At 46.9% G+C, this 27,027-nt stretch overlaps 1 protein-coding gene across 1 annotated transcript in view; it reads left to right on the plus strand.

Annotated features, from left to right (window-relative positions):
* The first annotated feature begins 219 nt into the window (after positions 1-219).
* ncbp3 (nuclear cap binding subunit 3) overlaps positions 220-27,027 on the plus strand; it is a 33,965-nt gene continuing 7,157 nt past the window's right edge. Inside the window, exons 1-9 of the mRNA XM_072590097.1 lie at positions 220-486; positions 5,897-5,962; positions 7,572-7,677; positions 12,750-12,875; positions 14,051-14,179; positions 20,570-20,697; positions 21,404-21,512; positions 21,783-21,882; positions 26,731-26,837. Coding sequence (XP_072446198.1) covers positions 235-486; positions 5,897-5,962; positions 7,572-7,677; positions 12,750-12,875; positions 14,051-14,179; positions 20,570-20,697; positions 21,404-21,512; positions 21,783-21,882; positions 26,731-26,837 — 1,123 coding nt within the window. The 5' untranslated portion in view covers positions 220-234. The remainder of the gene's footprint in view (positions 487-5,896; positions 5,963-7,571; positions 7,678-12,749; positions 12,876-14,050; positions 14,180-20,569; positions 20,698-21,403; positions 21,513-21,782; positions 21,883-26,730; positions 26,838-27,027) is intronic.

The following is a 27,027-nucleotide window of genomic DNA, read 5'->3' on the forward strand; positions in this document are numbered from 1 at the left end:
GTGCAGCTTTGGATAATATTGATGGGCAGTTTGGAGGGTGTTGGATGGACACACAATACTGATGGTAGCTCCTTGCCAACTCATGAGGGCAGAGGGTGGGTCTTGAATAAGTTGACTGTCCAGCTCCAGACTGTAGTTACTCTCTGGGCCGCCGGGTGTCGCTGCGGCGCTGTCTCCGGATGCCTCTGTCCCGCGGGGTTCCCTCTTGCCGCCCGTTACCCTCCTCAGCATTGGATGGTACTCCGGCGGCGGCGGCGGCGGCGGCGGCGTCAGGGGGAACCTCTTGCCCTCATCCTCGGCTCCTCCTTGTTTGTGATGGCGGCGGTGCGGGGCCTGCGGGTCTGTTTGGAGCCTGGGCCGGGGGCCGGGGCCGAGGGCGCCGCCTCTGAGCGGGACGACGAGCCGATGGAGGTGGAGGAGGGAGAGATCGAGCCCGAGAGGCTGGACACCATCTCGGTGCGGCGCTCCCTGAAGGACCTGATCCCGGTGAGGAGGCGGCGGCGGCGGCGGGGGGCAGGCCCCAGGCCCCGGGCTCCAGGCCCCAGGCTCCAGGCCCCAGGCCCACTCCGGGCCCCAGGCCCCAGGCCCCAGGCCCCAGGCCCCAGGCCCCGGGCCCCAGGCCCCGGGCTCCAGGCCCCAGGCTCCAGGCCCCAGGCCCACTCCGGGCCCCAGGCCCCAGGCCCCGGGCCCGCTCCAGGCCCCAGGCCCACTCCAGGCCCCGGACCCCGGGCCCACTCCAGGCCCCAGGCCCCGGGCCCCGCGGGGGGAGGCGGGCACCACACACACTGTAACAGGGAAACAGCGGGATAGTGGGTAAAACCCTGAGGGCCGGAGGGAGGGGGGGGGATGGAATAACAGGGTCAGTGCTGAGGGAGCGCCGTACTGTCGGAGGGTCAGTGCTGAGGGAGGGGGCACTGTCGGAGGGTCAGTGCTGAGGGAGCACCGCACTGTCGGAGGGTCAGTGCTGAGGGAGCACCGCACTGTCGGAGGGTCAGTGCTGAGGGAGCACCGCACTGTCGGAGGGTCAGTGCTGAGGGAGCACCGCACTGTCGGAGGGTCAGTGCTGAGGGAGTGCCGTACTGTCGGAGGGTCAGTGCTGAGGGAGTGCCGCACTGTCGGAGGGTCAGTGCTGAGGGAGTGGGCACTGTCGGAGGGTCAGTGCTGAAAGAGTGCCGCACTGTCAGAGGGTCAGTACTGAGGGAGTGCCGCACTGTCAGAGGGTCAGTACTGAGGGAGTGCTGCACTGTCGGAGGGTCAGTGCTGAGGGAGCGCCGCACTGTCGGAGGGTCAGTGCTGAGGGAGTGCTGCACTGTCGGAGGGTCAGTGCTGAGGGAGTGCCGCACTGTCAGAGGGTCAGTGCTGAGGGAGCGCCGCACTGTCGGAGGGTCAGTGCTGAGGGAGTGCTGCACTGTCAGCGGGTCAGTGCTGAGGGAGCGCAGCACTGTCTGAGCTGATATTTTGGATGGTGTTCCTACTGTAGTGTGATGTATAAAGTGTGAAAAGTGTTGTCTGGTAACTGTGATGTTGACTGTGAACTGCGGGTGAGTTTATTACGTTGGTTCCTACATTGACGAACTCTCCATCAATGCGACCTCAAACCATGTCTCAATCAGTTGTCAGCCTTGAGATAGAGTTTGATAAACTGACACCAAGCACCAGTCCCGTGGCACCCTGCACTCTCTGACCTTCATTGGTCCCTGGTCAAACAGCTGCTTGATTTTAAAGTTTTCATCCTTTTCAAACCCATCCATGACTTTGTCCCTCACGTTCTCTGTAATTCTCTCAGCACCACACAGCTCCCAGATCTCTGCTCCTCCAGCTTTAGTGAACATCCTGAGTTTAATCACTCAATCACTGCTTGCCATGCCTTCAATTCCTACACCCTGAGCTCTGGAACTCTCTCCTTAAATCCCTCAACGTTATGCTCTTCCTTTTAAGACACTTCTTAAAACTAACTTGGTTGACCAAAGTTTTGACCTGATATCTCCTTGTGGCTCAATGTCACTCTTGTACTTTATAATGCTGCTGTGAAACTCCTTGTGACATTTTTGGTACAATAACTGAACATAAATATATGTTGTTGCTGGGAATGAATTAAAATCCTATACTCATCTGCCAAGCTGCAAGACTTCTTAGCCTTATTACATGCAGCAGCTTGTTCATTAATCCCTTTTACACCTAGTCGTGTATCTAGACCCCGACTCCAAAATCCAGCTTTCTTCCGTAGTCCTACTCGTTCACTAACAGACATATAAAGTGGAAGCTGAGCCTGTATAATGTGAACCTTTGTGTTTATATGTCTGCTAACACTCCTTCCTGTTCTTTTTGTAGACATGGTTTAGCGCACCTGCCTTCATTGCTCAGAACTTTGAGTAGATTCAGGTTCGATTCCCCTACAGTGTGGAAACAGGCCCGTTGGCCCAACCAGTCCACACCAACCCTCCAGAGAGTAACCTACCCAGACCCATTTCCCTCTGACTAATGCACCTAACACTACGGGCAATTTAGCATGGCCAATCCACCTAAACTGCACATCTTTGGACTGTGGGAGGAAACTGGAGCACCCGGAGGAAACCCACGCAGACACAGGGAGAATGTACAAACTCCACACAGACAGTCACCCAAGGCTGAGAATCGAACCTGGGACCGCAGTGCTGTGAGGCAGCAGTAGCAACCACCGAGCTGCCCTGCTGCCCCCATGGGGCACGGGTGGCATGGCAGCTCAATGGTTAGCACTGCTGCCTCACAGCGCCAGGCCCTTGGGTTCAGTTCCCGCCTCGGGCGACTGTCCGTGTGGAGTTTGCACATTCTCCCTGTGTCTGCGTGGGTTTCCTCCCACAGTCCAAAGATGTGCAGGTCAGGGTGGATTGGCCGTGCTCAATTGCCTGTAGTGTTAGGTGCATTAGTCAGAGGTGAATGTAGGGATCTGGGTGGGTTGCTCTTCAGAGGATTGGTGTGGACTGGTTACGCCGAAGGGCCTGTTTCCATACTGTAGGGAATCTAATCTAATCTAATCTAATCTTAATGAGTATAGGAGCCCTTTCAGGAACTGTATCCTGGTGAGAGACAGTCCCTTCAGGAGTTGGGAAGTCATGTTGAGGTTATACAAGGCCTCTTCTGGAATACTGTGTGGGGTCCTGGTCACCCTGTTATAGGGCCTCTTCTGGAATACTGTGTGGGGTCCTGGTCACCCTGTTATAGGGCCTCTTCTGGAATACTGTGTGGGGTCCTGGTCACCCTGTTATAGGAAGGATATTTTAAGCTCGACAGGATTCAGAAAAGAATGTTGCTGGGAATGGAGAGTTTGAGTTATAATGAGAGGCTGGACAGGCTGGGATTTTTTTTATCACTGGAGGTTGAGGAGTGACCTTACAGAGGTTTATAAAATCATGAGGGGTATAGATAAGGTGAATGGCAGATGTCTTTTCCCTCGAGTGGGAGGTTTCAAAACTAGGGGGCATATTTGTAAAGTGAGATGAGAAAGATTTAAAAGGGACATGAGCATTGTTTACACAGGTTTGTGTGTGGACTGAATGTCTAGAGGAAGTGGTGGGTGCAGGTACAGTTACAATGTTTTAAAGACAATTGGATAAGTTCATGAGTAAAAAATGTTTGAAGGGATATGGGCCAGGCGTAGGCAGGTGGGACTGGTTTAATTTGGGATTATGGTTGGACTGAAGGGTCTGTTTCCGTGCCAGGTGACTGCTGCTTCTTGCCTGGTGAGTCTGACTTAATCCTACAGGTTGTGCCGAGAAACAGGCACAAGAGATGCCGGAGGCTTCGTGTAACTGGGTCGAGTCAGAGAATTTGGAGCATTTTCTCCCACGAGGAAATATGCCAAATGTGATGGGCGGCTGTATTTGGAGGCTGCCACTCCATGATGGGCTGAATGATATATAACATTTACAGAAGGAGGAACAGTGATAATGTTTCAAGTCAAGACAACTTTACATTTGAGCTCTTACTCTAGATTCCCAAAGAGGAGATTCTCTCTCTGTGCAATGTATATGTGGTCTGCTATCCCATTAGGCTGGAGTTCAGTATTGCTTAGTGATTCAGGCAGTGCTCAGCAGTCTGTCTCAACCTCAGCTCTATTGACCATTCCCTGGGGTATTACTCGACTCTCTAAAGTGGGGAGAGCTGGCCTTATGTGACTGTAGCCCCAACTCAGGCCTGTCCTAATATCTCATTGTGGCTTGGTGTCTTAAGAATTTGAAAGGACACTTTCCTGTGAATAATTTGGGATTACTTTTTCAATGCAAGTTGTTGTTCAGGTTGACTTGGTGTTGAAAGTGATGGTCCCTGGACCTCAGCCCCCAGTGCAATCCCGAGGCAAAGGAGTGAAAAGCAAAATGATATGTGTTTATGTAAAAGTGAAAGATGTTTATTTCTACAACTCAGGGTTTCCCAGTGTGGTTCCCACTCTGTGTTCTAATGCAAACATGCTCTTGTCACATAACAAGCAATAAATTTGTCACAGGAAAAACGACGTGTGAACCAGATGGGTTTTAACAACATGTGCTGATAATCTCATGACCACAATCGCTAGGACAGACGTCATGCTGCAGTTTCATTTCTAGAAGTTATAGGAGCAGAAGAAAACCATTCACCTCTGCCGTTCCAGAGGATCATGGCCCATAAAGCAACCATTTGCATCTATCCTGTCAAGTCCCCTCAACATTTTGTGCATTAATGGGATTTAAATTCCACCAATTGCTGTAGTCAGATTTGGCCTGTATTCTCAGAGCATTTCAGCCTGCACCTTTGGTTTTCTACTCCAGTGAATACAGCACTTCCCACGGTCTCCCCTCAAAACGCTACATGTTCACATCCTGTTCGAAAAAACATGATGGGCAAGGTACAGAGAGTGCTGAAACCCCTAGTGAGAGCCAGTCTGTTTGGGAACTGTATCCCAGTGAGAGACAGCCCCTTTCGGGAACTGTATCCCAGTGAGAGCCAGCCCCTTCAGGAACTGTATCCCAGTGAGAGACAGCCCCTTCGGGAACTGTATCCCAGTGAGAGCCAGCCCCTTCAGGAACTGTATCCCAGTGAGAGACAGCCCCTTCAGGAACTGTATCCCAGTGAGAGTCAGCCCCTTCAGGAACTGTATCCCAGTGAGAGTCAGCCCCTTCAGGAACTGTATCCCAGTGAGAGACAGCCCCTTCAGGAACTCTATCCCAGCGAGAGTCAGCCCCTTCGGGAACTGTATCCCAGTGAGAGACAGCCCCTTCAGGAACTCTATCCCAGCGAGAGCCAACCCCTTTGGGAACTGCGTCCCGGCGAGAGCCAACCCCTTTGGGAACTGCATCCCGGCGAGAGCCAACCCCTTTGGGAACTGCGTCCCGGCGAGAGCCAACCCCTTTGGGAACTGCGTCCCGGCGAGAGCCAGCCCCTTTGGGAACTGCGTCCCGGCGAGAGCCAGCCCCTTTGGGAACTGCGTCCCGGCGAGAGCCAGCCCCTTTGGGAACTGCGTCCCGGCGAGAGCCAGCCCCTTTGGGAACTGCGTCCCGGCGAGAGCCAGCCCCTTTGGGAACTGCGTCCCGGCGAGAGCCAGCCCCTTTGGGAACTGCGTCCCGGCGAGAGCCAGCCCCTTTGGGAACTGCGTCCCGGCGAGAGCCAGCCCCTTTGGGAACTGCGTCCCGGCGAGAGCCAGCCCCTTTGGGAACTGCGTCCCGGCGAGAGCCAGCCCCTTTGGGAACTGCGTCCCGGCGAGAGCCAGCCCCTTTGGGAACTGCGTCCCGGCGAGAGCCAGCCCCTTTGGGAACTGTGTCCTGGTGAATCTGTGACTATGTGTTATCTCTCAGCCGGTGTGATTTGACAATACAGGTTTTACGTTGGTGCTGGTTGTGACTGCAAGGAGATTTAATCATTTTCTCCTTTGATCCCTTTTATACAGGACACAAGCCGACGTTATGAGAACAAGGCTGGCACGTTCATTACTGGCATTGATGTTACCTCCAAGGTAGAAATCGTTTGCATCTCTGTCCAAATTTGGGGTGTGGGTTAATAATCACCTGGAGGGTAAGGGGAGTTTACTGTTGTGAGTGAAGGAGGACTTGGTTCTAGGGTGATGGCGAGTTCTTAAAGTACTGGTTCAGTGCATGGGGTCCTCTCGGTCACAGAAGATGATTCTCGAGGAGATGTTGTGTGGTAGAGGCAAGTCCCACTGGTCTGGCTCACTCTGATCAAGCAGTTGTGGCAGGCTGCCTGTCCAACTGGTTCTGTCCACAATGCAACCGATCCTCCATCCCACTGCTTTCTAGGGAAAAACAGAAATGCTTTAATTAAATTGGGGAATGAGTGTGTTGACAAATAAACTTGAAAAAGGGTGAGATGGTGCATTTTGATGGCAGGAATCAGTTGGGGAAGTTACTTCTTGTAGAATATTACAGATTGTTATTTGTGTAAAGGTCTTTCAAGGGCATTCTGATTTGACTTAGCTCACTGTTCCACTTCAGGGGCTAGGTTCTCCAGGACTTTTCTGAACTTTCTGCATTAAGTCACAGAATGCAAATTGTTCACTGAACTGTAGCTGAACTTTTAGGAAAAGTTTAATTTTTCATTGAAATGACAGCATAAGATTGGAACAAACTGCACAGTGTGCACCAGTCCAATAGCTTATCTCTGTGGAGTAACTAGCTGGGTGTGTGATCCAGTCATTTTGGTAGCTCTCCAAAACATTACCCATGTGAATTTTTGTCTTAAAGGAAATTTGTCTTTGACACAGGCATATTATGGTAGGAGTCAGATGGGGTAGAGAAACTATAGGATCTGAGTTACAGATTCCCAATAATCAAAATAACAATTCAACTTGTTAGACTATTCGGAAAATGCAAACAAAGCTGATAATTTCTAGAACAATAGAATTGGAAAGGAGACATATTGGTTCCAACCACATATAGAGTACTGTGGACAATTCTGGTCTCCATATTATTAAAAGGATATCGAGGCACTGGAGAAGGTAAGAGAAGGATTCAGGAGGATGATGCCAGGTCTGGTAAGTTATAACTAACAGGAATGCCTCAACAGACCTGAGCTGCTTTCCTTTAGTAAGGAGAAGGCTAATAGGTCACCTGACCTGTACAGTTGAGTATGAAAGAGTTTGAGAGGGCCAGTGTAAAGATCTTTCAACTTGTGCCCAAATTGGATTCCAGAGAGACACCGTTACCCAACCAGAGAGTGGGGTGAATGTGAATCATGCTTCATCAGGGAATATTTACCCTAAATCGTGTTAATTCAAGGGAAAGCTGGATAAGGACCTGAGGGAGAAATGCTTTTGGGGTGAGATGGGAGAAGACTCTCAAGGACCTCAAATGTCAGCAGAAAGTCTTGTTTCTGTGAAAAACTAAGCATTCAAATAAAATCCTGCATGACATACTTTATAGTGCAAAAGCAGAGCAAGCTATTACATTGCTTACACTGGCCTGAATGGGTTGGTTCTGATTTCATTGCAGAGTTGGGAAGACAGACATTTATTACAGGCCTGGCCTGCTGTGTCCTGCTCCCTACACTTCCTGTTTCTCCCCGTACCCTCTCGATCCTATCTTTATTTGTTCATTTTAATTCCCCAGGAAGCAGTGGAGAGGAAGGAGCAGCGAGCAAGGAGATTCCATTTCCGGGCAGAGGTGAACGTTACACAACGGAAGGTGGTGCTGGACAAGGAGATCTTGAAGGAAGGTGACCATTTAATTTTTTTGGCTTGGGACATTTCTGTAGACTGAATGAGGAAACTGTAGCTTTGAAGGCTTCATAAAATCAGTTTCCCAGTTGCCTGCTGGGCCCTGGGAACAGTGTTTAACCTTCATCCAACATCTAACTAGTTACTCAGTCTAATTAACTTTTACTAGTCAATGAGTTACCAAGTTGACAGAGGTAGCAATGCAAATAATACTCCATCATCTATTACACTGTTTGTTATTGATTAAAGATTTCTGTTACACTGAAAACATTTAGCTTTTTGTCAGATTTTTTACAGTGATTTATCACTGACATGCTTTGTTGATCTGATGCAAACTGCAGCTGAAGTTTGGAGATGTATAAATAAATAAGTGAAAAGCTTAGAGAAGGCCCAGTGAGAGTCTCCAAAGGACTTACAGCAGTAACAGGCCTGAGGCAATGAGAAAGCAAAGACAGCCAGTTTCAAAGAACAAGACCGCAAAATCGAACTTTTTTTTTATTTGTTCAAGGAATGTGGGTGTAGATTGGGCAGTATTTATCACTCACTCTGGATGACCCCCCCCCACAGGTGGGGGTGAGCTGCCTTCTTGAACCGCTGCAGTCCGTGTGCTGTGGGTGGGCCCACAATGCCCTGAGGGAGGGAATTCCAGGATTTTGATCCAGCGACACTGAAGGAACAGTGATATATTTCCAAGTCGGGATGGTGAGGGGCTTGGACGGGAACTTGCAGCAAGTGCTATTCCCATGTACCTGCTGCTCTTGTCCTTCTCGATGGTCATAGGTTTTCTCCTGGATTAGTGGTGCTGGAAGAGCACAGCAGTTCAGGCAGCATCCAACGAGCAGCGATTTCGCTGCTCGTTGGATGCTGCCTGAACTGCTGTGCTCTTCCAGCACCACTAATCCAGTATTTGCTTTCCAGCATCTGCAGTCATTGTTTTTACCTCATAGGTTTTCTACTTCTCATTGAAGGAGATTTGGTGAGTGATTGCAATGATAAACCCCAGAGTATTGATAGTTAGGGATTCAGTGCCATTGAACATGGAAAGGGTGATGTTTACATTCTCTCTTGTTGGCGATGGTCATTACCTGGCACTTGTGTGGTGTCAATATTACTTGCCACTCATCAGCACAAGCCCAAGACTTTCTCCATGTGAGCAGAGACCACTTCAGTATCTGACAAGTCATGAATGGTCTTCAACCTTATCTTTTGCACTGATGTGCTCGGCTCTTCTGTCCTTGCAAATGATTATTTGTGGACATTCCACCACCTGTTAGTTGTTTAACTGTCCATCACCATTCACAGCTGAATCTGACAAGACGGCAGATCTCCAACCTAATCTGTTGGATTTGAGATCAGTTAGCCCTGTTAGGAGACAGTGGGCAAGATTTCACTCTGGATCCTGACTTGTCCAGTATTGATGCCAGCTGAGATCATGGTGTCAGTCTATCAGATAGCTCTCCCAATTTTGACAGAAACCCTCCGGTGTTTAAAAGGAGGACTTTGCAGGGTGGACAGGGCTAGTTTGCCATTGTTTCCCGTTCCAGATTTTCCTTCCGGTTTCTTCCCCCTCTTTTTTGACTTCACAGCAGTTTGATACCACTGGGCCATTTCAGAAAGCACTGCAGAACATGGAATAATACAGCGCAGAACAGGCCCTTCGGCCCTAGATGTTGCACCAACCTGTGAACTAATTTAAGCCCATCCCCCTACACTATCCCATCATCATCCATGTGTTACCCAAGGATTGTTTAAATCTCCCTAATGTGGCTGAGTTAACTACGTTGGCAGGCAGGGCATTCCATGCCCTGAGTAAAGAACCTGTCTCTGACATCTGTCTTAAATCTACCACCCTTCAATTTGTAGCTATGTCCCCTCGTACAAGCTGGCTTCATCATCCTAGGAAAAAGACACTCTCTGTCTACCCTATCTAATCCTCTGATCATCTTGTATGTCTCTATCAAATCTCCTCTTAGCCTCCTTCTTTCTAATGAGAAAAGACCCAAGTCTGTCAGCCTTTCCTTATAAGACCTTCCCTCCAGACCAGGCAACATCCTGGTAAATTTCCTCTGCACCTTTTCCAATGCTTCCACATCCTTCCTGTAATGGGGCGACCAGAACTGTATAAAATATTCCAAGTGCGGCCGCACTAGCGTTTTGTATAGTTGCAGCATGACACTACAGCTCCGGAACTCAATCCCTCTACCGATAAAACCTAATACACCGTATGCCGCCTTAACAGCACTATCAACCTGGGCGGCAACTTTCAGGGATCTATGTACATGAATACCAAGATCCCTCTGCACATCCACACTACCAAGAATCTTTCCATTGACCCAGTATTCTGCCTTCCTGTTGTTCTTCCCAAAGTGAATCACCTCACATTTAGCTACATTGAACTCCATCTGCCACCTCTCAGCCCAATTCTGCAGTTTATTCAAGTCCCCCTGCAACCTGCAACATTCTTCTACACTGTCCACTACTCCACAGACAACCTCAACAATGTAATTGACTCCTGAGTCACGTCTACACCAGACCAAGGAAGGATGGCAGATTTCCTTCTGTAAAGGACATGAGTAAATTGGATGAATGTTTCCAACAGTTGACCAATGTTTTCATCATTAGACTAGCTTTAAATTCCAGGTTTATTGATGAATTAATATTTCACAGTCTGAGCCCAGAGCATTAGCCTGTACCTTTAGATTGGTGGTCTAGTGAAATCACCACCAAACTATTTCATCCCCTAAGAATCATAGGGAATTGAGAAAAACATTCCATGTAATTCTATTTCACAGTAACTGACATTTCTAATGTCTAAAATAAGATGTTAAAAGACATAAATTAGTGATGTATATTTAACAATAATGTGTTAAATTCACCCTACGCACTCTAGCTCCGTCATCTCATTTAGACTTTGCTGCAGAAACATGGGCTTTGATATGATGTTTTTGTCTGCACCTGTGACTCGGTGCCTGCGTGAAAATGAACAGTTTCCTCATATGAACCTGTAATGTGCAGTCAAACGGACTGTTATATATCGCTGTTCCAATTCTAGTGAAACATGCTTGAATTGTTTTCAAAACTCTTTGAAGCAACGGTTTTTTTTGTAAGACGAATTTTAACATAAGCTTCTACTGAGTTTTTATTTGATAATGTGACTGACTGTGTGGGAGGTACTAATCCACTTTAGATGCAGCACTCCTATTGTACATTTGTACATTTTGTTCATGTTTCAGTTAAAAAGATTCAAATTTATTTCTGCTTTCAAAGTCAAGTATCTCTAACAAAATTCCAATGTGCTCATATTTGAAAATAATTTGAATACAAACCGGATGTTAAATAGGATTTAATTTTCAAGCAGACTTTCGAATAAAATCTCTTCTATTTTATTATGTGTACAATGATTTATTAGGGTGACATTTTAAATTGAAAGGTAGGGGTGCTGGGAATCTGGAATGCTCTGCCTGGGAGGGTAGTTGAGCCAGGAAACCTCAATCTTTAAAAAGTGCTTGGGTGAGCTCTTGAAGTGTCATAACAATAGATGCAGGAGTAGGCCATTCAGCCCTTCGAGCCTAACGTCCAAGGCTAATGCGGCATGGTGAGATGAGGTGTTAAACATTTATGGTGGCACAGATAGGCAAAGAGTCTCTTCTGTATTGAAGGGAAGAGAAAGCAAAATTACCTTTCTTCCACCTAATTTGATTTGTTTTCTGTTCCAAGATTAAGATCAAATTAGTTACATTTTAAAATCACAGATTAGCTGTCCTAATTATTTTGTGAATTAGAAAATGCGCGCATTGAAATTGATATCTGAGAGACTAATGTTGAGGGGGAAATGGACAACAAGTATTATGCATCCAGGAATCAATCAGAAAACAGGAATCTCTGAGAAATGTATAAACCCAGTTACACAGGAACGCCATGGTTGAGCATTGCCAAGCTTCCATTGTTGAAGCTGAACGTACCATGACAGCCTCTCCAGTCCTGCCCGAGCCCAGGTTTCCCTCCTAGCTCTCACTTCCATGATATTAACTTATGGTTCTCATCCCTTGGTTCAGCCAGTTCCCCAGTCCTGCTGCTATAGTTCAGGACCACATCCATTGCAGCTGTATGGGCTGTTTTCAAGGCAAATAATTTCTATTAGCCCAAGTACATCTGGTTTTGTTTCCCTAAAATTTGAAAATGAGAGAGAATAAGAATTATATAGAAGTAAAGGGTATTTTTACAGAACATGTTTAACTGAATTGTGCATATAGATCAGAGGAATAAAAATTCCCATTCATGTACTTGCTGTATGACTCCTTTAGATGTGTCCCATTTCAGATGGTCTTTCTTTGACCTGTGGCTGTGGTTCATTCAGAGATCGATTGCTCCATCATTTACAGGAGGTCCTCTGGCTATTTGATCATAATGCTTCTGCTTTCCCCTCGTCATCACTGTGCTGAGCTTGGTCTTTGTGCAGTTAATTTAGTCCCAACTATGCTGTCCATATCCCTCTGTGGCGTTGTCCCTTTCTGTCGCTGTGATTTTAAACACCCTCTGTGGCACCCTCTGTGATCTCCATGTTCTTTCCGATTTCTGATTTTCCAAGACTCATTGTTGCACGATATTGATGAGGTGGACATGGAAGTGTGGTCACTCCAGAAGTAGGGCACACTTAGAATTAGCGGGCCCCCTTTTTCAGATGGAAAAGGGCGGGATTTATTTTCCCTGAGGGTTGAGAGACTTGAGAACTCTGCCTCAGAAGAGACAGGTGATTGAATGTTTTTATCACGGAGAAAGGAAGGTTCTTATTAGACATGAATCGCAGGTTATTAAGAATGGGTGGCAATGTGGAATTCAGAGCACGTCAGCTGTGATGTTATTGAGGAGCGGCACAGGCTTGAAGGGCTGAATGGTCTACTTCTGCGAATCCATATATTCATATTGATGCCATCTGCCGTAATGGTGTGATGTCAGGCCTCAGCCTGGCTATGCTGCACTTTGGGATCTCCTCTGACATTAATGGGGCCATATAGATGCAAGTTGGTTGTTGTTAAAAATTGTCTTGTCTTTTGCTGCATTGTGTTTGTAGCCATCCCCAAAGTTCGCCTGGAGGCCCTTCACGTGACTGGAGTTGATGAGATGAGCACTGAGGAGATCTTTGCGTATTTTAAGGAGTATCCACCGTCCAGCATCGAATGGATTGATGATTCTTCCTGTGAGTGAACTTTGGCTGTTTTTAGTTTGTCTTTGCAAACTCTGGTGTTTATGCAAATGTGCTGTATAACCTCTCCCTTGATGTAATTTTAGTTTGTTTTCCACTTATCTTCCGGGTCATTTTTCTATTCCCATGTCACCACTTTTCCTCAGCCTCAGGTGTTTGTGATGGTGTGAGGCTGCGCTTGTGCTTCACCGACATAATGGGCAAGATTTAAACACCAGCCACTAAACTGCACGACCACATGCACTGTCCCTCCACATCCAGTGTGGTCTCAAATCTCCCATTTTCACATCCCTTTCTGCCCTGTACTCCAAACTGATTCCTACTGCAATTCTAATGGAACACCACACTGTCAGAGGGTCAGCGGCAAGGGAGCACTGCGCTGTCAGAGGGCCGATGTTGAGGGAGTACCATGAGGTGGGAGGGCCCGTGTCGAGGGAGCACCTTGAGGTGGGAGGGCCGATGTCGAGGGAGCACCTTGAGGTGGGAGGGCCGATGTCGAGGGAGCACCATGAGGTGGGAGGGCCGATGTCGAGGGAGCACCATGAGGTGGGAGGGCTGATGTCGAGGGAGCACCATGAGGTGGGAGGGCCGATGTCGAGGGAGCACCATGAGGTGGGAGGGCCGATGTCGAGGGAGCGCCGCGCGGTGGGAGGGCCGATGTCGAGGGAGCGCCGCGCGGTGGGAGGGCCGGTGCCGAGGCAGCGCCGCGCTGTGGGAGGGCCGGTGCCGAGGCAGCGCCGCGCTGTGGGAGGGCCGGTGCCGAGGCAGCGCCGCGCTGTGGGAGGGCCGGTGCCGAGGCAGCGCCGCGCTGTCAGTGATACGTGTTTGATGAGACAATAAACTAAGGTCTGCGTCCACCCTTAACTGATTGTGGAAGATCCCATGGCCAATATTTTTGAAGAGGAGCAGCCTGGTCCTCTCTGTCCTGGGTCCATCAACCAACAGAACATTGCTGTTTGTGTGTAATTGACTGCCAGCATTCCCAAATTGCTCTGCATTTCTGTAATGCTCTATAAATGTATTGGCACGCCCTAATTAATGCCAATAGAGTGATGATGATTGAGCTGTTGTGTTCGGAGATGAGCTCAAGTGTACAAAGAGATTCGAGTGGTTGCTTTTGCTGTTAAGGTCTCATTTCTGAGAGTTTTTGTTGCTTGAACGTTTCCTAGGTAACGTGGTGTGGCTGGATGACGTCACAGCTGCTCGCGCCATGATAAACCTGAGTGTTGGTTTAAATGTGAATACCAGTGCCCACTCTCAGGCTGCAGTCAGAGGCAAACTCAACTCTATAAAGCAAGGTAATGCCTCCCAATTGATTCATGAATAATTTTAATGTACTTATGGGTGGATTGAATCTGATTGGGTTGCCTGGATGTTGGCTTCATGGACAGGTTTTGGGAGTTTCTTAGTTTTAAATCTGAGGTGAATTAGCAAAAATTTAGGCTATGACCCTCGATGAATGTTCCTTGAGGGGCAGAATGGCCTACCGCTGTTCGTATGTTCCGAGAGCAGTATGGACTATTGTCAACCAGAGCAAAGACTAGACCCAGTCATGTGCAAAGGGATAGCTTCCGTTAATGACCTAGTGGTTTAAATGTGCTGCATGACTGGATTGAGCATAATCTGATTGAATTTCAAATTTAGTTTGAGGAAGGGAAGGGTGGATCAAACACTTGAAACTTAAATAAGGGCAATTATGAGGACATGAAGTCAGAACTGGCTATGGTCTGGTTATTGAATAGACAGTTAGAAATGGAGATATTTCAGAACATTCCAGAAAAGTACATTACAGTGAGAAAGGAAGATCCTACAGGAATGACATACAATCTGTGTCTAATTCAGGTAGTTAAGTATCTCCTCAAACTGAAAAGAAACACCCAAATCCACTAAGGTGAGTGACTGGTCATCTGTTTGGACAGAGTATATAAGAACCACAATGAATGTCTAAAATATGAATAAGGAGGGGAATTTGAGTCTGAGAGAAAGCTAGTTAGGAATATAAAATCAGATAACAGGAGTTTCTCCAAGTATTGAAAAAGGAAGAATAAGTAAAAGTGAGCATTGGTCCGTACAGAATGAGTCTGAAGAATCCTGAAGAAGGGCTTATGCCCGAAACGTCGATTCTCCTTCTCCTTTGATGCTGCCTAACCTGCTGTGTTTTTCCAGCAACACATTTTTAAGCTCCGATCTCCAGCATCTGCAGTCCTCACTTTCTCCCACAGAATGAGTCTGGGCAACTAAGGGTGCAAAATAAGGAATTACCAGATGAACTGAACAAGGACTTTGCTCCTCTCTTCACTGTGGAGGATATACATAACATCCCAGAAGTCACTACGAATCCAAAGATGAAAGGCAGTTTAGGAACGGGAGTAGGCCATCCAGCAGTTTTGAGTCTGCTCTGCCATTGAATGCGATCACGTCTGATCAAACAGTTTATTACTTTTTACTCTCACGCTCCCATAACCTTCTACACCATCGATGACCAAACATTCATCATACTCTAATTTAACCTGAGCTTTTACAGCTCATTCAGCTGGAGAGTTCCAAAGTCTCTCAACCCTCTGAGTAAAACCAATTCTTCTCACTAAGCTACATCTCCCTTATTTTTTAAATGGTGTCCTGAGTTCCAGACTCCCCGGCCAGGGGAAACCTCTCACCTGCATTGGTCCTGTATGTATTTTGTAAATTATTTGAACTGAAATCTGACCCGTCTTTCGGCCCTAATGGATACCATCCTTGGGTGTAAGTGGTGACTGTGATTATAGATAGGTTGGTTTGAATTTTGTGAACTTCCCAAAGGTCCCTTTAGATTAGAAAAAGTGAATGTGACTTCTCTGTTCAAGAAAGAAGGAAGATGAAAATGAGGAAACCACAGGCCAGTTAGCATCTGCCAGAGAGAAAATGCTCAAATCTTTTATTAAGGAGGTAATAACAGGACATTTTGAAAATCTTAATGCAGTTAGGCAGAGTCGATATGGTTTTGTAAAAGGGCAGGCATATTTAATTAATTTATTGATGCTCATAGAAACATAGAAAATAGGGACTGGAGTAGGCCATTCAGCCCTTTGAGCCTGCTCCACCATTCAGTACAATCACGGCTGATCATCCAACTCGATTGTCTGTTCCAACATTCTTTGGTCTCTCTAACTGCAAGTACTTTATCCAACAACTCTTTGAAATCATCAATATTTTGGCCTTGAATGTTTTCTGATCGTGAATTCCACAGTCCGGGAAACCTTCACTGCATTCCCTCTTTAGCAAGCAGATCCTTCCTCAGAGAAGGAAACCAAAACTGCACACGCTGTTCCAGGTTTAGTCTCACCAGGGCCCTCTATAATTTCAGCACGCCATCTCTGATCCTGTCATTATGAAGGCCAACGTACCATTTGTCACCTTCATTGCCTAATGTCCCTGCAGTAAATGGAAGGTAAGATTTGCTTTCCTCCAATCTGTAGGAATTGTCCCAGGGTCCAGAAAATCTGGAAGTTGACCATCAATGCATCCGTTATTTCTAGGGCCACTACCTTAGCTCCTCTGGGATGTAGATCCCTCTCACTGAACCCTGTGTTCCCCAACATTTCATTGGTGTCCTCCTTTGTGAACACAGAACCAAAGGATTTATTTGGTTGGTCAGCCATTTCTTTGCTCCCTGTTAAAACTTCCTGTGTTTCTGACTGTAAGGGGGGGACCTACATTTGTCTGGACACATCTGTTGCTCCTCACATACCGACAGGATCTTTAACAGTCAGATTTTTTTATGTTCCCCACAAGCTTATTTTATTTTAGTTTCTCTTTCACAAATAATCAATTTGTTCTCCTTTGCTGAGTTCTAAACTGCTACCACCTCCCCCTGCCAGGTCCATTGTTTTTTTTCAGGCCAATTTGTATGCCTCTTCTTTGGATCTAATGCTGTCCTTAATTTCCCTTGTAAGCCACGGTTTGGCTACATTTCCCATTTTCCTTCTTGCACCAGACTGGAATGAAAAATTGTTGCAGGTCGCTAATGCACTTTCTGGATGTTTGCCATTGCCCTTCCACTGTCATCTCTTCAAGTAACATTCCCCTATCTATGACAAATGTGAGTTTGTCCGTTTAATCAGGAAGAATAGAAAAGTAAACTGATTTAACTGAACAGAGGTAGTAGAACTCTGTGGTACAGAGGGATCTGGGTGTTCTGGTAGATTAATCACAAAAGGTCATTCTGCAGTAGCAACAAGTGATAAGGAAGGCGAATGGGATGTTTGTTGTAAGGGGACTGGAATATAAAACTCAGGCTGTTTTGCTGCAGTTGTACAGTGTATTAACATGATCACTTCTGGATTCTGTTTGCAGTTTTGGTCTCCTGACTTAAGAAACAATTGAAGTACATGAGTGATAGTTACCAGGGACCTGAGGACAGGTTAGTGCAGTGAGAGGTGCCCTCTGGTTTAGATCTCACTCACAGTTAGATTGTGTTTTGGTTCCTTGAATTTGGGTTGTTTACTGTGAGCATTCTGACCTGTGTCACAGCTGGCCATGCAATGTATTGTATTTACAACATAGCAACAGGCCAAGAGCACAGTGTCAGAGATAATGCTGAATCAGAGCTTTCTTGCTGGCCACATTGTCGAATCCCTACAGCCATCTTAAAGTCACTTGCTGTTGTCTAGAATAGAGAACCCCACTTCCTTTCCAGATAAGTCCTTGAAAGTGGAGTCACAGGTAGATAGGACAGTGAAGAAGACGTTTGGTATGTTTTCCTTTATTGGTCAGAGTATTGAGTACAGGAGTTGGGAGGTCATGTTGCGGCTGTACAGGACATTGGTTAGGTCACTGTTGGAATATTGCGTGCAATTCTGGTCTCCTTCCTATTGGAAAGATGTTGTGAAACTTGAAAGGGTTCAGAAAAGATTTACAAGGATGTTGCCAGGGTTGGAGGATTTGAGCTACAGGGAGAGGCTGAACAGGCTGGGGCTGTTTTCCCTGGAGCGTTGGAGGCTGAGGGGTGACCTTATAGAGGTTTATAAAATCTTGAGGGGCGTGGATAGGATAAATAGACAAGGTCTTTCTCCTGGCATGGGGGAGTCTCGAACTAGAGGGCATAGGTTTAGGGTGAGAGGGGAAAGAGACCTAAGGGCTGAAAATGTGTTGCTGGAAAAGCGCAGGTCAGGCAGCATCCAAGGAACAGGAGAATCGACGTTTCGGGCATAAGCCCTTATTCCTGAAGAAGGGCTTATGCCCGAAACGTCGATTCTCCTGTTCCTTGGATGCTGCCTGACCTGCTGCGCTTTTCCAGCAACACATTTTCAGCTCTGATCTCCAGCATCTGCAGTCCTCACTTTCTCCTGAAAGAGACCTAAGGGGCAACGTTTTCACACAGAGGGTGGTACGTGTATGGAATGAGTTGCCAGAGGAAGTGGTGGAGGCTGGTACAATTACAGCATTTAAAAAGCATCTGGATGGGTACATGAAAGGAAGGGTTTGGAGGGATATGGGCTGGGTGCTGGCAGGTGGGACTAGATTGGGTTGGGATATCTAGTCGGCATGGACGGGTTGGACCATGGGGTCTGTTTCCGTGCTGTACATCTCTATGACTCTCTATAAGTTGACCTTTCCATCCAGAAACATTTCTGCTTGTTCATTTAGAACAGAAAGCGTTAGAGGGCTATGGGAGAAGGGCAGTGAGATCAAGCTCATTGGAAATGTCTTTCACAGACGCAGTGGGTTAAATGGCCTCCCTCAGTGCTGTGAGAATCGGTGGCTCTGAAGAAACTTTGCGCTGAGTTGTCTTTTCTAGAAACTAACTGTCGGCAGAATAACATACTGAAAGGTACCACAGCCCAATCCATTTCTGGATCCTCTTCTCCCCCTCCAGCCGGGCTGGGGCAGGGAATCAAAATGGAGAAACCCCAGTCAATTATGTGTTTCTTTTCTCGTCCCCCTCTCCCTCCTGTCAGGGACACTTCCTGGGGATGCTGATGTCAGTAGTCTCACCTGAAACACTGCCTCAGCTGAAATAAACAGAGGCAGCACACAGCAGGAGGTAGAACATTGACCATCTTGGTCAGTGTGGTTGAGTTACAGCCAGAGACAGTGTGCTGCACACACAGCACCTTTCATGTTTATATTGAGACTGGCTTTCGGTGACTCCATCGGTATGTTTAATGCTGCAGACTGGTACAATATTTATGGCAGTGCTTTTGTTACGTGTTGCACTTCTGCTGTTACGTTCCTTGTCTTTCAATGGTGACATCGCTCAATGCTATATAACTCCAATTTATTCCACTGTAAGTTGAATTTCCTCGTTTTAATCCACTTGGCCTATTGCTGGTCGATAGAGCAAACCAGGTTTAATTTGCCAGGCCCCCAACCTCAGTTGGATCTAACTCCATCTGTAGTGTCTCACAAACTTAATTAAGTTTTTTGATGAAGTAACCAAAAAGCTTGATGAGGGCAAAGCAGTGATGTTGTTTTGACAAGGTTCCACATGGTAGACTAATTAGTAAAGTTGGATCAGATGGGATTCAGGGTGAGCTTACCAATTTGATGTAAAGTTGGCTTTATGGTAGCAACCAGAGGGTGGTGATGGAGGGTTGTCTTTGAGACTGGGAGACCTTTGACCAGCAGAGTTCCACAGGGATTGGGGCTGGGTCTGCTTTTTGTTTGTCTCTTATACAAACAATTTGGATCAGAATGTAGGAGGCACGGTTAATAAGTTTGTGGATGAAGCCAAAATTGGTGGGATAGTGGATAGTGAAGAAGGTTACCTCCGATTGTAAAGAAACTGTGATCAGTGGACTGAGGAGTGGCAGATAGAGTGTCATTTGGATAAATGTGAGGTATTGCATTTTGGTAAAACAAATAAGGACAGAACTTTTACCCAATATTAGGGCCCCAGGTAGTGTTATAGAACAGAGAGACCCAGGGTTTCAGGTATATAATTCTTTCAAATTTGAGTCACAGGTCGACAGGGTGATTAAGAAGGCATTTGGCACGCTTGCCTTCATTGCTCAGTCCTTTGAGTAGAGGAGCTGGGATGTCATGTTGAGGTTGGACAGGACATTGGTGAGGCCTCTTCTGGAGTCCTGTGTGCAGTTCTGGTTGCTTTGTTACAGGGAGGTTATTAATAAACTGGAGAGAGTTCAGAAAAGATTTACCAGGATGTTGCCTGGAATAGAGGATTTGAGATTTAAAAAGTAGACTAGGAAGACTGGGACATTTTCCCACTGGAGTGTAGGAGGTTAAGGGATGACCTTAGTGATAATTTGTAATTATAAAATCATGAGGGACACGGGTGAATGACAAGTGTCTTTTCCCTAGAGTGGGGCAGGTCAAAATCAATGAGCATATTATTAATGTGAGAGGAGAAAGATTTAAAAAGGGCATGAGGGGCAGACTGTTTTGTTAACAGAGTGGTTCATGTGTGGAATGAACCATCCGAGGAAGTGGAGGATGTGGGCATAATTCCAACATTAAAAAATACTTGGATAAGTACATGAATAGGAAGGGTTTGGAGACAGATGAGCCAAGCGCAGGCAGATGGGCACTAGATTAGTTTGGGAACATGGTTGGGTCGGACCAAAGGGTCTGTTTCCATCTTGTATGACTCTGATTCCACTGTCATATTTAATCACGTTACCAACCATTGTCAATCAATTCTTTGCAGGTTTAATGTTTCTCTGTTTAATAATTTCCCCGTTTTGCTGCAGATAGCTCCAGTGAGCAGGAGACAGCTGAGAGGGCTGATGAGGAAGAGGAGGAGGAAGAAGGGGAGTTGGAGAAGGAGCCGACAGACTCTGAGGAGGTGGAGTGCAAGGCAACTACAACAGATAGTGAGGTATGTCACCAACTGTTGCATTTATTCAGCTCAGAATTAGATTCTTTTGGCACAAAGGGAGCCAAAGAATTTGGTTACAGCAAGAAAGAGCAATGAAGCTTGAGTTAGAGGATCGCCCAAAGTAGGCGAGAGGGGCTGAGTGGCCTTCAGGTCCTACTTCTGTTCTTCATAGAATCTCTTTCACTCCCCAATGCACACTCTATCTCCCATTATTCTCCAGGGATTGTCAAATACCCTTCCAGGCAACAAATCCGCCTCTTGCTTTTTCTAACACTCCCCCTTCAAGTCCAAGCCTACCTCAGCATTGTTGGTCATTTCCCTTCACCCTTTGTGCAGCCCAGGGCCTGTGGAGGCTTCCCTCCCTAAGGGCATTGTCGGTCAACCTACAGTACTTGGCTGCAGCCACTCAAGAAGGAAGCTCGCCACCACCACTTCAAGGGGCAACTAGGGACAGGGCAATAAATGCTGGGGCCCAGCCAGTGACACCCACGTCCCAGGAGTGAATGAAAAAGGTCGCCCAGTTCACTGGTCATCATTGACAACAGCCAGAAACTGGTATGATGATTGGCACAGTGTGTTTCCTGTTTCAAGCTCAGGGCCAATAGAATTTGAGGCTTTTCGGTCATTTGGTCTTGACCCACAACCTGTGCTAGCACTGAGCAACAGTAAATGAACTCTTTGTCGTTTTGTTTGGTTTCACCGCTAGTTGGACACATTATCGCAGGCCGAACAAGCTTCAATCCTTCAAAATGATTTGCGACAGGCGATAAGGGCGCCCCAGGGGAACAAGCTGCAACTCCGATTTGCCACGAAAGGTGAGTGAGGTCCAGCTCACTCGCTCACTCTCTATCTCTCTCGCTTGCTCTCTGGCATGCTCTCTCTCTCTCTCTCGCTCACTCAGCTCTGCCCTAGTCCCCCAAGACTAACCCAAAAACCATGACGTGTCAGGATTGAAGCTGGTACCTTTGTGTATGTGGCTTTGTGAGGGGTACTTAGGATGAGGGCGGGCGTTCCACTATTCTGGAAGTTGTTGGAACTTTTTCTTGGGCTGCCAGGCTGTTAGTGACAGCTGCATTGACTTGCAGATGATCGGAAGGAATTGGGAGCAGCGAGACGGAGTCAGTATTACATGAAGTATGGAAATCCCAATTACGGTGGGATGAAGGGGATCCTGTCGAATTCCTGGTGAGTAAGAGGTGGACTGGTGGGGAATGGGCACTGCTGCTGGGTGGCTCCCACAAGGAACACTACAGCACAGGAACAGGCCCTTCGGCCTGTCCTGGCTGTGCTGGCATATGATGCCCTGACCAATGAAGGCAAGCTTGCCTTACACCTTCTTGACCAGCTAATCCACTTGTGTTTCCACTCTCGGGGAACTGTGGACCTGTATGCTTGGATCCCTCTGTTTGTTGATGCTACTAAGGATTCTGCCACTTACTTCGTAGTTTCCTCCTGCATTAGATCTTTCAAAATACATCACCTTGCATTTGTTTGAATTAAACTCCAGCCTCCAGCCTATCAATATCCTTTTGTATTGTCTGGCCATCCTCCTCACTATCTACAGCTCCCCAATTTTTGTATTGTCCACAAACCTACTACTTGGGGCACCTGCATTCTCCTCCAAATCCCCGCAGAACATCATTAGTCACAAACCTCCAGTTAGAAAAACACCCTTCCGTCGCTACTCTGACTTCTAGGACTGAGCCAGTTCTGTATTCACTTTACCAGCTTACTGTGGATCCCATGTGACTCTTCACCTTCTGTATCAGCCTGCTGTGAGGGATTGTCAAAGGCCTTGCTAGAGTCCACGTCAACAATATCTGCCGCACTGTCCTCATCAATCATCTTTGTCACTTGCTCAAAAAAAGCCCAATCAAGTTTGTGAGGCATGAATCTCCCCAAACCAAACCATGCTGTCTGTAGCTAAAAAGTTCATATTTGTCCAAATGTGAGTATCCCTGTCCCTGAGAATCTTCTCCAACAATTTCCATGCCATTGATGTAAGGCTTATTGGCCTATAATTTCCTGGCTTTTCCTTGTTGCTCTTTTTAAACAAAAGAATGATGTTGGCTATTCTCCAGTCCACTCATAGAGTGATAGAGATGTACAGCATGGAAACAGACCCGTCGGTCCAACCTGTCCATGCAGACCAGATATCCCAACCCAATCTAGTCCCACCTGCCAGCACCCGACCCATATCCCTCCAAACCCTTCCTATTCATATACCCATCCTGATGCCTCTTAAATGCTGCAATTGTACCAACCTCCACCACTTCTTCTGGCAGCTCATTCCATACACATACCACCATCTGTGTGAAAAAGTTGCCCCTTAGGTCTCTTTTATATCTTTCCGCTCTCACCCTAAACCTATACCCTCTAGTTCTGGACTCCCCAACCCCAGGAAAAGACTTTGCCTATTTACCCTATCCATGCCCCTCATAATTTTGTAAACCTCTATAAGGTCACCCCTCAGTCTCCAATGCTCCAGGGAAAACAGCCCCAGCCTGTTAAGCCTCTCCCTATAGCTCAAATCCTCCAACCCTGGCAACATCCTTGTAAATCTTTTCTGAACCCTTTCAAGTTTCACAACATCTTTCCGATAGGAAGGAGACCAGAATTGCATGCAATATTCCAACAGTGGTCTAACCAATGTCCTGTACAGCCGCAACATGAACTCCCAACTCCTGTACTCAATACTCTGACCAATAAAGGAAAGCATACCAAACGCCTTCTTCACTATCCTATCTACCTGCGACTCCACTTTCAAGGAGCTATGAACCTGCACTCCAAGGTCTCTTTGTTCAGCAACACTCCCTAGGACCTTACCATTAAGTGTATAAGTCCTGCTCTGATTTGCTTTCCCAAAATGCAGCACCTCGCATTTATCTGAATTAAACTCCATTTGCCACTTCTCAGCCCATTGGCCCATCTGGTCCAGATCCTGTTGGAATCTGAGGTAATACTCTTCGCTGTCCACTACACCTCCAATTTTGGTGTCATCTGCAAACTTACTAACTGTACCTCTTATGCTCACATCCAAATCATTTATATAAATGACAAAAAGTCTCCTGTGACTAAAGAGGATAGAAAGATTTTGTTACAAGGTCCCATGATTGTCCTCACCTGCTTCCTTCTGCATTCTGGGATAGAACCCACCAGGTCAAAACACCCAACACCTCTTCCTTTTTCATATCGACATGCCCCAGAATATCAACATGCTCCTTCAGAGATTCATAATCCACCATATGGGCAGCACAGTGGCTCAGTGGTTAGCACTGCTGCATCAATGCCTCGGTTCCAGCCTCGGGCAATGTCTGTGTGGAGTTTGCACATTCTCCCCGTGTTTGTGTGGGTTTCCTCCGGGTGCTCCGGTTTCCTCCCACAGTCCAAAGATTTGCCGGTCAGGTGAATTGGCCATGATAAATTGCCCGTAGTGTTAGGTGCATTAGTCAGCGGGAAATGGGTTTGGATGGGTTAATCTTCGGAGGGTCAGTGTGGACTAGTTGGGCCAACGGGCCTGTTTCCACACCGTAGGGGAATCTAATGTAAAAAATATCCTTCTCCTTTGTGAATACCGATCCAAAGTATTCATTAAGGACCTCGCCCATTCCCTCTGGATCCATGCATAAATTCCCTCCTTTGTCCTTGTGTGGATCTACCCTTTCCCCAGCTACCCTCTTGTTCTGTATATACAGCTATAACACATCTTGGGATTTTCCTTAATCCTGTTTGCCCAAGATTTCATGGCCCCTTTTAGCCCTCCTAATTCCTTGTTTGAATTCTTTGCTGCTTTTGTTATGTTCTGTCCTGTCCTCAAAGGCTGGGTCTTCTGTTTCCTAAACCTCGCATAGGCCTCCTTTTTCTTTTTGACAGTCCTCAATTTCTCTTGCCATCCAAGGTTCCCATATCTTGCCATCCTTCTCCTTCATTTCCACAGAAGTATGCTGGCCCTGAACTCTAATCAACTGACCTTGAAAAGACTCCCCCATGCCAGATGTAGATTTACCTCAAATTGCTGCCCCCAATCTACATTCATATGTTCCTGCCTGATATTGTGGTCGTGAACATCCCTACAGTCTCATACTTGCACCAAAGGACCACTCTTATCCTTATCCCTAAGTAATTTAAAACTTACAGAATGACGGTCACTGCTCCTGAAATGCTCCCCCACTGAAAAACTTTGGCTCCCTGGCCGGGCTCATTCCCCAATCCCAGGTCAATATGGCCCCTTCCCTAGTTGGACTGTTCAAATATTGTTTCAAAAACCCTCCTGGACACACCTAGGTTCACCCCCATCCAACCTCCTGGCACTAACCGGGTCCCAGTCAATACAAGTTAAAATCACTCACCACAACAATCCTGTTGCTGTAAACTTTTCCATAATCTGTCCACATATCTGTTCCTTTCCCGCCCGCTGGCTGTTGGGAGGCCTGTAGTACAACCCCATCAAATTAATTGCACCTTCCTTTCCTGAGCTCTAACCATAATGCCTTGCTGGATGTGACCAGGGTGTCCTCCCTCAGTACAGCTGCAAGATTCTTGCTTATCAGTGACGCGACTCCGCCACCTCTTGGACATCCCTCAATCTCACCTGAAACATCTAAATCCCCAACATTAAGCTGCCGGTCTTGTCCCCCTTTCAACCAAGTCTCTGTAATAGCCACAACATCTACAGCATAGATAACATCTATAGCATGGACTATAGCATAGTTATAAGCTCAAAACTCATCTTCCCTACCCATCATACTCCTTGCGTTAAAACATTTTCAGACTGGAGGCCTGTGACCAGTGAAGTGCCTTAAGGATCGCGGCTGGGTCCACTACTTTTTGTCATTTATATAAATGATTTGGATGTGAACATAGGATGTAGGGTTAATAAGTTTGCAGATGACACCAAAATTGGAGGTGTAGTGGACAGCGATTACCTCAGAGTACAATGGGATCTTGATCAGATGGGCAAATGGGGCGAGTGGTGGCAGATGGAGTTTAATTCAGATAAATGCGAGGTGCTGCATTTTGAAAGAACAAATCAGAGCAGGACTTATACACGTAATGGTAGGGTCCTAGGGAGTGTTGCTGAACAAAGAGACCTTGGTGTACAGGTTCATAGTTCCTTGAAAGTGAAGTCACAGGTAGATAGGATAGTGAAGGCAGCGTTTGGTATGCTTTCCTTTATTGGTCAGAGTATTGAGTACAGGAGTTGGGAGGTCATGTTGCGGCTGTACAGGACATTGGTTAGGCTACTGTTGGAATATTGTGTGTAATCCTGGTCTCCTTCCTATTGGAAAGATGTTGTGAAACTTGTAAGGGTTCAGAAAAGATTTACAAGGATGTTGCCAGGGTTGGAGGATCTGAGCTACAGGGAGAGGTTGAACAGGCTGGGGCTGTTTTCCCTGGAGCGTCGGAGGCTGAGAGGTGACCTTATAGAGGTTTACAAAATCATGAGGGGCATGGATAGGATAAATAGACATGGTCTTTTCCCTGGGGTGGGGGAGTCCAGAACTAGAGGGCATAGGTTTAGGGTGAGAGGGGAAAGATATGAAAATGGGCCCATGGGGTAACTGTTTCACACAGAGGGTGGTGCGTGTATGGAATGAGTTGCCAGAGGAAGTGGTGGAGATGATATAACTGCAACATTTAAAAGGCATTTGGATGGGTATATGAATAGGAAGGGTTTGGAGGGATATGGGCTAAGTGCTGGCAAATGGGATTAAATTAGGTTAGGATATCTGGTCGGCATGGACGGGTTGGACTGAAGGGTCTGTTTCTGTGCTGTGTGAGTCAATGATTCTATGTCCAGGTCAGACTGTCAGTCCCACTGTGTCAGTCAGCCATGAGCACCTGCTTGTCCATATTATCTTGGTTATTGGTTGTGCTTTTGATGGATCTGAGCGTCTTGCTGGGCCATTGCCCACACACACACACACACACACACACACACACACACACACACACACACACACACATCCTCGCTGATAGCTGTGTGGGCTGGTTTGTTTCTGATTTGATGTTTGTTATATTGCCTGCCTCCAGGAAGCGACGGTATCATGCCCGGAGGATCCAGAGAGACATTCTGAAGAGAAAATCCTTCCTGCCTGATGATGTGGGGCTGACATCACGTTACAAACACCATCACTCTGGTCAGTCAGCATGTGAAAAGGCATAGAGAGAGGCCTGTGGCCAACATAGGTGACGGGGGACAAAGTCTGGTCTTTATTACAACTGGATGGTCCTCATGATGAGGGGAAGGGGAGGAGAAGATGGAATAGAGAGGAGTGAATACAAGAGCAGTTGTAAATGATAGTGAGAGGCAGTTGGAGATGGCAGAGT

Source organism: Chiloscyllium punctatum, chromosome 19 (assembly GCF_047496795.1).
Source record: "Chiloscyllium punctatum isolate Juve2018m chromosome 19, sChiPun1.3, whole genome shotgun sequence".
Lineage (NCBI taxonomy): Eukaryota > Metazoa > Chordata > Chondrichthyes > Orectolobiformes > Hemiscylliidae > Chiloscyllium > Chiloscyllium punctatum.